Source organism: Chelon labrosus (assembly GCF_963514085.1).
Source record: "Chelon labrosus genome assembly, chromosome: 1".
Lineage (NCBI taxonomy): Eukaryota > Metazoa > Chordata > Actinopteri > Mugiliformes > Mugilidae > Chelon > Chelon labrosus.
This window is the reverse complement of record NC_140337.1, coordinates 4280221-4293752: the sequence shown is the minus strand read 5'-3', so window position 1 is coordinate 4293752 and position 13532 is coordinate 4280221. Positions and strand designations below refer to the sequence as shown.

The window sequence follows — 13532 nt, the reverse complement described above, 5'->3', positions numbered from 1 at the left end:
TGCACGTTAAACATTGCAGTTAATTGTCTTTGATCCCTGGTTGAAAGGGATCTAGTATTAGAAAAGCAGTGGAAAACACGTTCCAGGTTTTTATTTGTCTTTATAAAAGTGTTTCATTTCAGTTTTACGACACAGTGACGGCGCCAAATTTCCAATATAGTGGAAGTAAAATCTCATGCACACTTTTGTGCTCCAATATTTATCAAACCTATGGCACACCCATATGTACCTAAGGCGATAATAATATTAGTTTAGTTACACGGTTGTCAAATACATTGGAGTACATTTAGAAGTACCCCCTGTGTTGTATGTAGACCATAGTTTTAATAGATTAGGTCTTAATTACTGTTACTTTCTATTTGAGACAGCATCTAAGTATCTAAATACTACAGTACCTATGAACTTGAGACAAAGTCGGATCATGTCGAGCGTTCGAAATGAAGCAAATTCCTTTTCAGTTTGCTTCAAAGTTCAAAGACGACCCAGAATCTCCAAAATGAAAAATTGGTTTTCTGCTAACTGACATGCTCAAGAAAGTTGTACTTGACTGCCTTCAGAAGATTTTTCTTGGACAGTTATGCATATTTGAATCAAATGTGTACTTATAAACATGACAACGTTGCACTTTTGTCATTGACGGTATTTAAACATGAGCAAATCCTCAGGGATGCCACTTGTAGGTTTCCTGAAAAGTAGTTTTGAAGCTCAACCCAGTAGCTCCAGCCGTCGCCATCTTGGCATTGCCTGACTCTCATTCTTCTGGTTCGGCCTCAGATTTATGCTGCACAGCTTTGTGATCTATGCCGTAGCCTACACCTCAACAAGATGCTCTTCCAATCCTCATTGTTTGAAGTAATTCACCTCAGACTAGCATTTTAGCGACGGTGCAGAAACACAGATGCAGTACAAATCCTTACACTGACGTACTGTAGCCTGCAGTGCACTGCACTTGAAGAGTATGACTCCCATCTAATTCAAAAATGGACCAAGAGGTGAAGCATGAGTGGAGCTGAGGCAGTTGACAAACATTGCGCGCACCTACCCGGTCACTCAAAGTGGCCACATCCTAAATTATGTGCAATTTTAAGCCTTGGTAGAAATCAAGCAGGTGAGTTAGCTAAAAATTCCCCTCCGTACATTTGTCATGCGGAAATTAGCAACATGTTCCAAAACTGTTTTCTATACCAGGCTGTAAACCTGTCTATTTCTGCCGTACAGTTGGATATTTTAACATCTAGCTCTGTGGGTCAGTGGGGATTGACTCGTTTTTAGGAGCCACCCTCAAGTGGTCATTTGAGGAACTACACTTCTGCACTGGCTTCATTTTTCAGCGCCTGAGGGTTCCACTTGATTTCAGCCGCCCACCATGTGTGTGTGTGAACATAAGCGTTTGAAATGATGACTCACGTCGCTTGGCTGCATCGTTGACCTCGCAGACGCAACTGCTCCCCTGAGAACAGGAGCCCACACACTATTAGCCTCGTCACCTTGGAGGCGCACACACACACACATTTAAAATATAGACGTATTTATTTAATCCCATCGTCCTCAGCACCCACCCAGCTTCCCTTTGTGACTGCTTCTTTCACACTTTGATTGGATTCAGAGGCTAAATGTGTGATTGCATAAGAGCGGGAGAAATGTGCTTGCAGTAGAAGAAAGCAGGAAAGGTGGAGAAGGAGGAAAAAGTGGAGGAAGGGGGTAGAATCCCGGGCAGGTTTTAAACTATTAGAATACAGTTTGTGTGCACACATGTGTGTCTATCAACATGTCTGCTTCCTTGCGTGCGTGCGAGTGTGGCTGTGTGTGTTTCTCTGCTTGCATAAGAGCTGCTTTCATTCAACACAGCCCGATCACGACTCATTCTTCTTGTGTGACTCACCACCTTACATTGGAACTCGGGTTTGCAGTCAGTTGTAACGATATTGTCTATGTGCGTGTGTGTGTGTGTGTTTGAGGGAAAGAAGTCGAGCACGGCAGCCAAAAATAATTCCACCGTGGACTCCCTGACCTCTGCTGGGAGATACGTAGCCCTAGCCTGCCGTTCTCAATTCTCTGTAAACAGGTGTTACAATATTCCGCGACTTTCAAAGACACATTAAGTGTTATTTGAGCCCCTTAACCAGAGGTCCCATACTTCCTCCTCCCCGCTGAAATATCCTTAGGCAAGACAGTGAATCCCAAAGAACTTGCAGCTATTTGCACAATCTGTGTAAGCTCAGGGAAAGTTTCCCTATACCAGGATCAATAATTCCTGTGCTGGTGGTTGTTCATTGACTTTGTGGACACGTTGGCAGGTCCAGAGAGGGCTGAGCAGTAGCTTCCCAGATATCATGTAATGTGACGTCAGGGGGGCTGCACACGGCACACTCATATTTACTGACTCGGCTGCTCTGGGACTTTTACACCAAAGGGAGGAGAGATGAAAAGAATCCAAGTAGAGGCAGTGCAGATTTTTTTGGGGCATATTACATACTTGTGTTTAGTAATGATCATTCATTGCTTTCACTTGGTTCAACAATAAAAAGTGGATGAAGAGTTGGAAAAGTTGGGATATTATTTTGTCCGATAGTGCACTCTTTCTGATAATGCAAGTGTGGAATATTTTCCATACTTCCTAAGCTCACAGCAATTGGCCTAAGAACAGGCTGTGATCTCTCTCATTTTTCATTCCTTATGCAACAACTTTCACAATCTTACAATCAATATGACTGCAGTGTTTCCCATTATTCGCCAAGACTGTGGCAGTCCGCCATTACCCCGGCGTGGTGTCACAACGAACCGAAAATACTTTTACGGCTCTCCGATTGCAAACAACGTGGCGGTGTTCCGGGTCGCTACCGCAAAGCACATCTCCCCACCAGCTAGATCCTCCACTCCTTCCCTGAAGTTTCGCATGAATGCCGCTATCACTTCTTCTTAGGTTTGTGTATTTTTGTCGTACCCGTACACAAAAAGAAACATGTAACAAACGTCAAGCAAAGGCTTGACAGAAAGGCGGTTTGGCTTAAGTCAAAATGCGAAAAAGTCCCTTGAAACTGACTTGGCGTACATAAATGAAACGTGACTTAATGTTACTCAGACATCTGAAGAGACTAAAAGTTGATTCTCATGAAAATGCCATCTGTGTGTACCAAAAAAACAAGTTTAAAGGCACTCAATGCAGTGTTTCCCAAAGGATTACATGATACTACTACGGGGCTTAGACGGAACATGGACAAAAGTAGACCAATTCACAATTTCTTACCACGCTTTACTTGAAGTACTGATAACTTTTGCCTTCGACTCTGCTTACTGGCACCCTGCCAGTTTTTTTTTTTATTCAGTCAAATTCCGACAGTGCAGAGTAAATGTTAAATGGTATTTCCATGGACCTTTCTACGTATTGGTACCCACAGCGCTTTCCAGTCACAATGACACTTCTACCATTCGTTCACACAAGCGCTCACACCTTCACACACCAGTGGGTACAACTTGGGGTTCAGAGTCTTGCTCAAGGACACTTCTATTTCTGGTTATCAGACTGTGGCGGGGGAAAAATTAACAGGAAACAGTGTGACTGGAGGAACACGGTTTCCATCGAATGGCACACATTTTTTAATATTCATGTCTTTTCGCCAGTTTTTTGGAAAGCAATTCAAAATGTGGGCAAGGTCTGAATGGAACGCTGGCCAGAACAGCTGTGGCTCAGGTGGGTTATAAACTAATCACGAGGTTAGTGGTTCAATCCCTGACCTACCGAAGTGTCATTGCGCAAAACACCCAAAGTTGACAACAACTTCCGCCAAAGATATCAACATTTTGGCCTTAAGCTGTACTTGATTGAAATGTTAAAATCCAATTTATAGTGAGCATATTTATTACATTTTTAATGACTTGATGCAGCTTGTTTCACCATGAATCCTGCCTCATATTCATGGATTTCTTCCTCAAACCGAAAACTTTGTGGATTGAGTCCAGTGCCTGAAAAGCCATCCGTGCAGCCCACTACATTTTTTTTTTAACACTGGGCTGTTTTTAAGTCTGCATGGCAGCTAAGATTTCCCCTTGCTGGAGCCACCAATAACACCGTAAGTGTGGTCACGGCCACGGCTGACTGCATTCTTTTGGACATATGGTATTAGAAAAGAAGAAGCGCAGAAATCAATCGAATAGCATACGCTCAGATTTTCAGTTCTTCCACGGTTTGCTGTTGAATTTCTACTGCAGTCTAAGGAGCTCCAGCCTTGGCTTCTCCTCTGCATAAGCTGACTAATAGAGTAAGAAGAAAATCACTTCAGGTCAGTGCTGAGGCCATGGTGATCGGTTACTAGGGAAACCACCAACTTGCGCACTTTTTAGACTTTAAAGACGTGGAGGTGGAGAGACGGGGGGAAGAAGATGAAGACGGAGGGTGGGTGAAAGTCAGATGCTGGTAGCTCGATGTGTAGCTGTGTCTCACAGTTGAGGGTGAGAGAGGCAGGGAGTTGCCAAGATCTAAATGTATCAATAATACATGAGGTTGTTCTCCGATATGCTAACATGAATTATTTGACAAGCTGAGCCGACCTGCTTCTCTACCTCCGCCTACCTCCCTGCAATCTCTGTACATCTTCTCATTGTCTCCTCCTTTCACTCCTCTATTCTTAGACCCCTTCTCAAAATCTCAATCTCCTCTCAGCGCAACGCCGTCTTCTTGGAAGCGCCTTTGTTGAATAATCTGCGGCTCAGCGGGTTTCCGAGCCTCCCTCTCTGTCTCGCTCTGCACCAAGTGTTTCTGCCCCTTTGTAGATTTTCTCCTTTTTAACTATATCCATGCGTGTTGTGTGGGTTCTCTCTGCATCCGCCTTTGTGTGCGAGACTGAGGGAGAAACGCGAGCTCTCGTCAGATGGACTTTTGATGAGGAATGGAGCAGTCGGCGCACAAGAAGAGGCAGCGAACAAGAGCTTAGGAAGTTTATGAGCTCTTTTTCTTGCTATTGTTTCCTCTCTTTATCTGTGACCATTGTTTCTAAGCGTCTCCGTCATAACCAGGGTTTTTATTTTGACTCGCCAACACACTAATGCGTTCAGACATTGCCTGACGCACATTCAGCTGAAAGGATGAATGTATTTGCCGTTTGCCAAATGAATACCAACAGCCACTTAACAAGCAAGAAGACTGAGTTTACAGCCCTGCGAGCGACTCTCTGCGGCTTTATCTAAGCACTGACACACTTTAAGCTAAAAGCTAACGTCACCATGGCAACTCAAATTCCAGCGCTAACATGTTAGATTTGAGCATGTGTTTACCATGTTCACCGTCATTGTTTAGCATATTAGCATGCTGACATTTTCTAATTACCCTGAAATGTAAATTACATGCTGAGGCTGACAGGAAATTACATGCCATTTGTTCTTCAGGCAAATAAAAAGGAACATGGACATCTGTACCCAATTAGTCCAATTGTTAGTCATATTAATATAAACCAAAAATGTGCCATCTATCAAAGCATTTGAAATAGCTGATGAAAGTTACATGGTTATTAAGGTTCAGACGCACCACACTGATTAAATGAAACTACTCGCAAGAATGGCAGATTATTTACTTTATTACTATAAAGTTGCACTTGAACACACCGCAAAGACTACAGCCAACAACCAGCCGGCACACACCTTCTACCCTGGGTGAAAAATAATAATAACTCTTTATACCAGCAGGTGGCAGTAGTATTTATTCAGCATTCAAAAGTTGAAACAGGAAGTGGAACAATTAGCTGGGAGGCTAGGAAGCTAGGAAGAGCTACAAACTGTAGTACAGAACTGGTCTCTCCTGAATCCTGATCGTTGGTTGCTTTGCAGTTTATTCTTTCTAGATGATCGCCTTGTTGTGAAGCTACTTCTGGATTTGAATGCTCAGATTGGATGAAGCTGCAAAAGGAGAAGAGCCTTTGGTACGCCTTTAAACGTCGCCATTTTGTTTACACTCGCCACTTCAGTTTTTTTTCTCGTGCACTGGTTCTCGAGGCTGAACAGCAAATTTGCCGCTAACATGCTGAATCGGCTGTCGACAGAGGTCCGACTTGGGGCAGTTGTACGGGACGCACTGCACAAACTAGGGTCACAGACTCTCAACGACAACCCGACACCAGAGAACGGCCAACTGTTGGCTCTGGAGTCCCCAGAGTCATGCCGCTAGCCTTGCTAGCACAATCCAAGGTCCAGTTATATCAATGTAGATTTAACATTTTATTTTTGAAGCTATAGACTCAACAAAACTGTATAACTTTGAGATGAAAGGGATTTTTTTTTTTTTTGTCATTTTGATAGTTCCAAAAATACATTAGACTAGAATTAAACAATAAACGAATGACTAGTTTTTGTCATAATTAGTAGCTAGGCCCCTCCCGCATCACTGTCTCTGTCACCTGACTGCAGCTGGATCTCTCTCCTCTCTGTGTCATCCTCTCTGACGGAGCTACCAAACTCAACTGTTTCTGTCAAAGATAACGTGTTGCGTCGGGCTTTTATACAAGCTAATGGACGTTAACATTAGCGCTAGCCCGTTAGCTTACGTTACAAGGCTGGTAAACGTTGGCTGCGCTGTTTCTAACCTACGTTCACTTTACTAGTCCCAGCTTCACCGTCACTACCTTTTTTTAAATATTTGTTAAGAAAATTTTTAAGGCCTCTATTTTCTTCTCTTCTTCTCTTTTCTATATATTTATATATTATTTTATTGCCATTACCTGTTTTCCCTGTTTTCATACAGAAGTTTAGTTTGCTAAATATATCACATTTCTTTAGTTGGATATTGGATATGAAAACCACCGACTAGTGTTTGGATGGTGTTTTTACAGAGCGAGCCAGGCTACGTGCGTAGGTTACGCTGTTTATGTGCAGCGGAACTTTAAATGAGCTTCAGTTCTAACCATCAATCGTATTAAAACCCATTCAAATCAGTGGTTAACCTGCTGTGGACACAAATTTGGTCCACACAAAGAAAAAGCTGTTTGAGACAGTGTGAATAGTTTATAGTCCGATGTGTTTGCATGCACACAAAAAGAAGGACAAGAGCAAAATCACATTTTTTATTCCTTTTTAAACAGTCCCAGAGGCCTTGGAAACGTCAGTGCTGCTGAAGCCAACACTCATGCCCGCAAGCATATTTGTGCTCACACAAAGACACACACACATTCTTAGATGCTCTGATGATGTTCTCTGCCAGATCGGGAATTGGCAAACTGGCAAATCTCAGATCATTTTAAGTCAGTTGAACAGAGACGGCCTTAACGTTAAGATGATTTTGGGACGCCCGAGGCCTGAGTTTCCAGAAGCATGGATGAGAGCCAAGACTTATCCCACTAGTCTGAGATATAGGAGTTGCATACAAGTTCATGTCTAGTCATTAAAAGCAGAGCCCAGGTTAATCTCGGGTCTTTTCGGCCCAAAGTTAAGACCAAGTTTCTCGTCTCTACACTTTTTTGACTTAGAAATGATCTTGGAATTTTACTGCAGTTGGATTATAACGTGTTCAGTATTTACCTTAAACTACAGCAGTCATTCTCTAAAAACCCAAACATCTTTTAGTAATTAAATATTTGCGCCTACAGATAAATATAGAAACTTTCAAGAGTATGCACTTGCTGAAAAGATTCATGGCCTGCAAAAGACTAGATATAAAGCATCAGCTGGAGTGTGTATGGAAGTAATTAGTAGCAGCCAGAGACTTGAACTTTATGTTCTTCTTTAATGTTTTAGCTGGTGTTGAGCTTCCTACTTCACGCTCAGTCATATGAAACACCAATAAAGTCAGATTTACTACTCAGCAGAATTGTCTCGTAATGGAAGCAGCAGCGATTTAGTCATTACAATATGATGAATAACAATATACGACTGGATCCCTTTGACAAATTATGTGAGCTGAAAATGCCTCACGGCATTGTAAATACCATCTCTTTACAAGACATGCCTTTGAGATACTTTAACATAATTTAAATGGTGATTTTTGGCACATTATTAAAGGATATTGGCATTTTTCCCTGTCAGTTAGTCGGTGGAGAAAGCTCAGGGTTGAGTTACCACTGTCTGGCACTCGTGGGGATGATTTTCCAAGTGCACACACAGTTGAATGATGTTAGGGTTTGGGTCTTTTTTCCGTATTCTGCACAAAATGCTGCTTTTTTTCCACTTAGCCGAAGGTCTTTAATTCAAAGGCTTCATTTCTCTGTGATATATTGTTTCTATAAGTACTTCAAACACTGTTTGTTATTCTCGTACAAGTACCTGAGGGGAGCATCTTCACATGGATTGGTATGACAGAAGCTTAAGCCATGTCCACAAATGTAGTGATGAAGTCGTTGCATATCTCTTTGAAGCCGACAGTTGGTCACTAGTGGACGTTTCTGGCTCTGGTTGCCTAGGCAACCCTCTTGTACATTTCCCACCTTAAATATTACTAAGTAAAAGTAGTTATGCCATGACCTATCTGGCTTGGACTTTGCACATTTCGTAGCACCAAGGCTTTTTTTTAACCTGTCATTACTACATCTCGCTATAGTTCTCTTGTTGCCAAGTTTTTTGTAGCTTGCCTCTTACAAAACAGTAGTTGCAGACTCAAATGTAGTTATTTTTTTTGGAAGTATTCATGACCTACTAGCACCTGCTCAGGGATTGTGGTCCTCCCTAAGGCCTGAATAAGTTCTGCACCTCCAGCTCCAGACAGAATATTCTGAGTTTGAGAAAGTGAATAAGGTCTCCATCATTAATACCTCAACACTGAGGTGCTCTCAAACACTGCGCAAAAAAAACAACAACTTTGCCTTGACCAGTGGCCACCAGTAAAATATGGAGCTCCCCCCTCCCAAAATAACAGTATGAGGATGTGTAAATGTATGCAAGGGTTGTGTTTGAAAAAGAACAGCCATGCTGAGAAAACCTTCCCTGGAAAATAGGAAGTAAATCCGTTCCAACACCTGCTCTGTGACATCAGATCTGTCAAAATGAACAAGCAACTAGTGTTAAGAGTTGGCAGGGAGGGAACGGAGGGATCCGGTTTCTGTTCTGTCACACCGCAGTGGAAATATGTTCAAATATAAACAAGGCTGTCAAAAAGTCTGTAAAAGATAGCGGTTACATAAATACTCACTTTCTGTACAGAAGTTTCAGTTCTACATTTGATCTCATTAACATTTGCAAGGTGCTATTACATAATAACGTATTATATTGAGCTGCCCGTCTTCTCCCACTTCCTGAAGGTTAATTAATTTTTTGTCTGGTTTGCCATTTGTCCTCCCTCGCCAGTTTGGTGTGAGCAAAAGGAGTCTTAATGAATGACTGGAAAATGAGAGAAGTTAATTTTTAAACACAGACAGCACAGCCTGAGGTAATGCAAGCAGTTGAAGTTAAACCATCTAAAGCAGCAACACCCTGCTGGTGTGTTGGAGCGAGAAACTGAATGCCCCATAACACTGTGGTAGCTGTTGTGCAGCTGACCTCTGATCACTGCGGGAAGGCAAACAAACAGGAGAAAAGAGCATTTTTTAAGAACCATGTGTTTTTTTAACATCCCAATAGGTTGAGTGTTTGAGTCATGGAAGAAATCCTTTTGCCTCATTAGATGTTGGCTAATGAGCATAAACCGTTACCATCTGATAAGTTGACTCCATGCTCTAAGAATGGCATTGTCAGTTACTCACTTTTTTGTCCACCATTTTGGCCCAGGCTGAAACAACCCGACAACTACTGAACATATATCCAATACACTGCGTACATACATTTGTGTTCCCAAGAGGATGAAGCCTAATTATAATGGCAATCCTTTGTAACCTTCCAAACAGAGTGAAATTGTCACTCATTCAGTGGAATTTCTCAACATTTCCTTAAAGGATTAGTCAGCAGTTTGTACAGGAATAAGGAATAAGCCTTTCACATCAGTTTGCAAACCTGGGTTATGACCAAATACCTTCAAATGCTACAACATACCAAACAGCAATGGCTGTATTTAAACACTAACAAATACATTTTAGCATGCTAACAAGCTAAATTAAGACAGTAATTAATAGCAGACTTTTGCCATTGCTACTGTGACAATAGGCCACTTTTGTGTTGGTAAACGCGATGACGTATTTTAGTGGGCGGGGCTTAACTGGAGGCAAAACAATCCACAGGAATACGTTAACAAGGATTAGCAGCTTCATCAGGCTTGTTCTTGACAATGGTTGGGAGAAAATGCAAATATATACGGTCACTCACTCGAGAGTGAGAGTGTTAAAATTTAACATTATTTACGGGACCAGACTGGCTGACCCGTACGCAATAACACACTGGATGGACGATTTGACAGGATTACCTACTGCACAACGGTCGTACTCTTTATACAGAAAACTAGTGTGTGCGTTAAAAATGAGGACAAATAAATCCTTAGATGCCTATAATTATGTCCCGAATGGTCATGATGAACAAGACTTAACTTACAAACAGATGAGTGCTTTAACAGATGAGTTTTGTGTTGTGCAAGCCAAAGTTTTGCGTAGCTACCGGCAAGGCTGGAAAACAAACGTGTATCAGGTTTTAGTTAATGTAAACAAAACCAACAGCTAAGTCTTGACAGTAACTGCACTACTATGGCTGGATAAGTAACGTACATCTCTGTCAACCATGAAGTTAACTGCATCTGTTATACATGCGATAGCTATATAGGCTAATGAATATGTTAATGTAGACTATTACACAGGCTAATGGCTAAGAGGCTAATGTAAAAGCAAAATGTTGTTAGCTGTGTCATGTTAAGCAAAGTATGAAGTAAATGAAGCTGGCTATCAAAGTATCAGCGTAGCTCATTATTCTAACATTAGCTAACTTTCTAGTGCGAGCTAGCACATGCTATTTCGTGAAGGCACATACAAGCATTTTTGATGATCACCTCGGTCCAGTCCTTTCATTTTATTGCGTTTAACCACAGATTTCTATCTTTTCCACTCAGAGTGGCAGCTGGTATGCGATAAAAATTTCAGTTTGGAGTTATTAGCTGTACTCCATTTCTGACACACAACACAGCAAGATCACATGTTGATAATGGTAGTGTCTCTGGATTTTGCCTCCAGCTAACCGCCGTGACGTAGTCGTGACATAGGCCAAAAAAAGGGTCTATATTACCATGCTAATATTGTCATAAGTCTTAGCTCTATCCAAGCTCAACCTCACTCAGATGCTAGCTAGGCTGTTGACCTTTTGTCTTATGTGTCATCTGAGCATACATGTTTTTCTTCAGTGTTAGACTGCAAGCTATAGTAGAGTTACAATCAGCACACATCTTGTTTCTCTGTTGCCGCTGGCAGCTAACACTTCCACAGGAGAGGTTTAGGGTAAAGTGTTTTATGTTGCTCATTCCCCGGCTTTTTCCAATCATCTGGAATTTGACCCAGCAAACCCACCTTCATAAACTTCCCGTAACTAAGCAAATTCCAGTATACAAATCTTATCCTCCAATATCACAAATCCATGGAGAATTACTAATACCGGAAAGTAATCAAATGTAGCAATGTCCAATAAATTCAGGTTTATTTTAGGCTTCATTGATTTTGTGAATATGTAATTTATTTTGGATCGACACTCGACAAACCTTCTTTTGATCAAGCATTAACTTTTGCTCATTTGTCTTTCTTATTTCAGCGTTTCATCCAGTACCTGGCCTCCAGAAACACTCTGTTTAACCTGAATAACTTCCTGGATAAAGGCGCTCTGCAAGGTAAAACACGCATACAGGCCTTCACATTTTATTCTCCAAAAGATAATACAAGGCATAATTTGTTTTCAAAGAACCAGATGGGATCGATTTGCCCCAAAGCACATTACCAGAATGTTTAAAACCATAAAGGGGAAGTATTTAAAGGTCAAATTAGGCAATAAAATTTTAGAAATCCTTTTGACGCTCTCGTCTTCTTTTTCTCTCCCAGGTTACGACATGTCAACCTTTATCAGACGATACAGTCGCTACCTGAACGAGAAGGCCATGTCCTACAGACTGGTGGCAGTGGATTTCACCAAGATGAAGAGAGGGTAGGGGTGGACACACACAAAATGTCAACTTTACTCACAAAATGCTGACTTCACTTATTTCACACAGTTTGCGGCGTTGTTTCCACATTCCTCAAAAGCCATCCAAGCAGCATGTGAATGCACAATACGTTAACCCATTATAAAAATATATATGTTAAGAAAATGTCATAAACTCTAGTATGAGCCTAGCTTCTAGATAGCTTAGTGCTATGTTTAAAGCGCCGTCCTTAGTTTTTTATTCTGGATTAGATAACCAAATTTGTAAATTGGGGAACTTTAGATGTGTTAATTTTCTGACCATGGCTCTAAGCTAGTCTTTATGCTAAGCTAAGCTAACCAGCAACTAGTTGTGGCTTTGCACAATACCAAGAGAGTGATATTAAACTTTTGGCCTAACCCGAAACAATTACATGAATAAATATACCAAAATTGTACCTTTAATGGCAACGTTGCAGGCAGCACAGGAAAACGTCTCCTCACTGGAGCCTTTTATTTTGAATTGGAAGTAGCTGCATCCTTTCTGGAGGTTGGGGTTGGAAGACCATTTCAATTTCAATACAATTCAATTCAATTCAATTCAATTTTATTTATATAGCGTCAATAACAATACAAATCGTCTCAAGACGCTTTACAAAAACCTGGCCTGAAACCCCCAGAGCAAGCCTGAAGGAGATGGTGGCTTTAATGCCTAAAAGAAGTCAATTGGACTTGTTTGAGTTTCATTGAAGAAGTTTCATGACTTATCCAAGTGACTTCTTCAAATGGCTTGTTCAGATCTCAACAATTTCCTCTAATTCAGTTGAGGACTGGGTTGTTGACCGATCCTAGTCGGGTAGGCACCATCGATTGATGTTCCAAATAAAAACCCAAGGTGTTTATCTGTTCCAAAGACAAGAGCTTGTATACTTGTGTACTTGGTAGTTCGGACTTTGGTTTGATTTTGAAGTACGTACTCAGAAATTGAACAGCAAGCGTACTTAATGATGGCCTTAATGATTCTGACTGTACCAAGTCCACACCTCCTAATGTATCCTCAATAAGACAAGGCAGGGCATGTACACATCTGGGTATTTGGACTGTACTTGGTCAGATACGTATTTTGAATTGCATCAGTGCTTGGACAGTGACTGATGACGTATGACAGTGTCGTATAATAACTTCCCACCAGTTATTTAGAACTGAAAAAGCTACTTGAATGAGTGGTGAAATGTCTCCATGACACCTCAACAAGTCATTTTGTTTGAGTATCACTACTGAAGAAGCTTTAAAATGCAAAATATTGGTTACTTTCTCATGGTTTTCCATCATCCGTTCATTGCTCCCTGGCTTGCATCCAGATATGCATAGGAATTTTCCTCCACCAGGTGCCCGGCGTGATGGTGTGTGTGTTTCCTGTTTTGTCAGGGTTGACGGCGTGATGCGTACCATGAACACAGAGAAGCTGATCAAGACACTGCCCATCATCCAGAACCAGCTGGATGCTCTGCTGGATTTCCAGGTAGGAACCGCGTCAC

General features: G+C 41.5%; 1 protein-coding gene across 3 annotated transcripts in view; it reads left to right on the top strand.

Moving 5' to 3' along the window:
* Positions 1-13532, top strand: part of LOC311494131 (phosphatidylinositol-binding clathrin assembly protein) — an 88429-nt gene that overhangs the window by 32672 nt on the left and 42225 nt on the right. For all 3 annotated transcript variants that reach the window (XM_084553026.1, XM_084553024.1, XM_084553025.1), the window contains exons 3-5: positions 11632-11707; positions 11916-12018; positions 13423-13516. In XM_084553026.1, coding sequence (XP_084409152.1) covers positions 11632-11707; positions 11916-12018; positions 13423-13516 — 273 coding nt within the window. The remainder of the gene's footprint in view (positions 1-11631; positions 11708-11915; positions 12019-13422; positions 13517-13532) is intronic.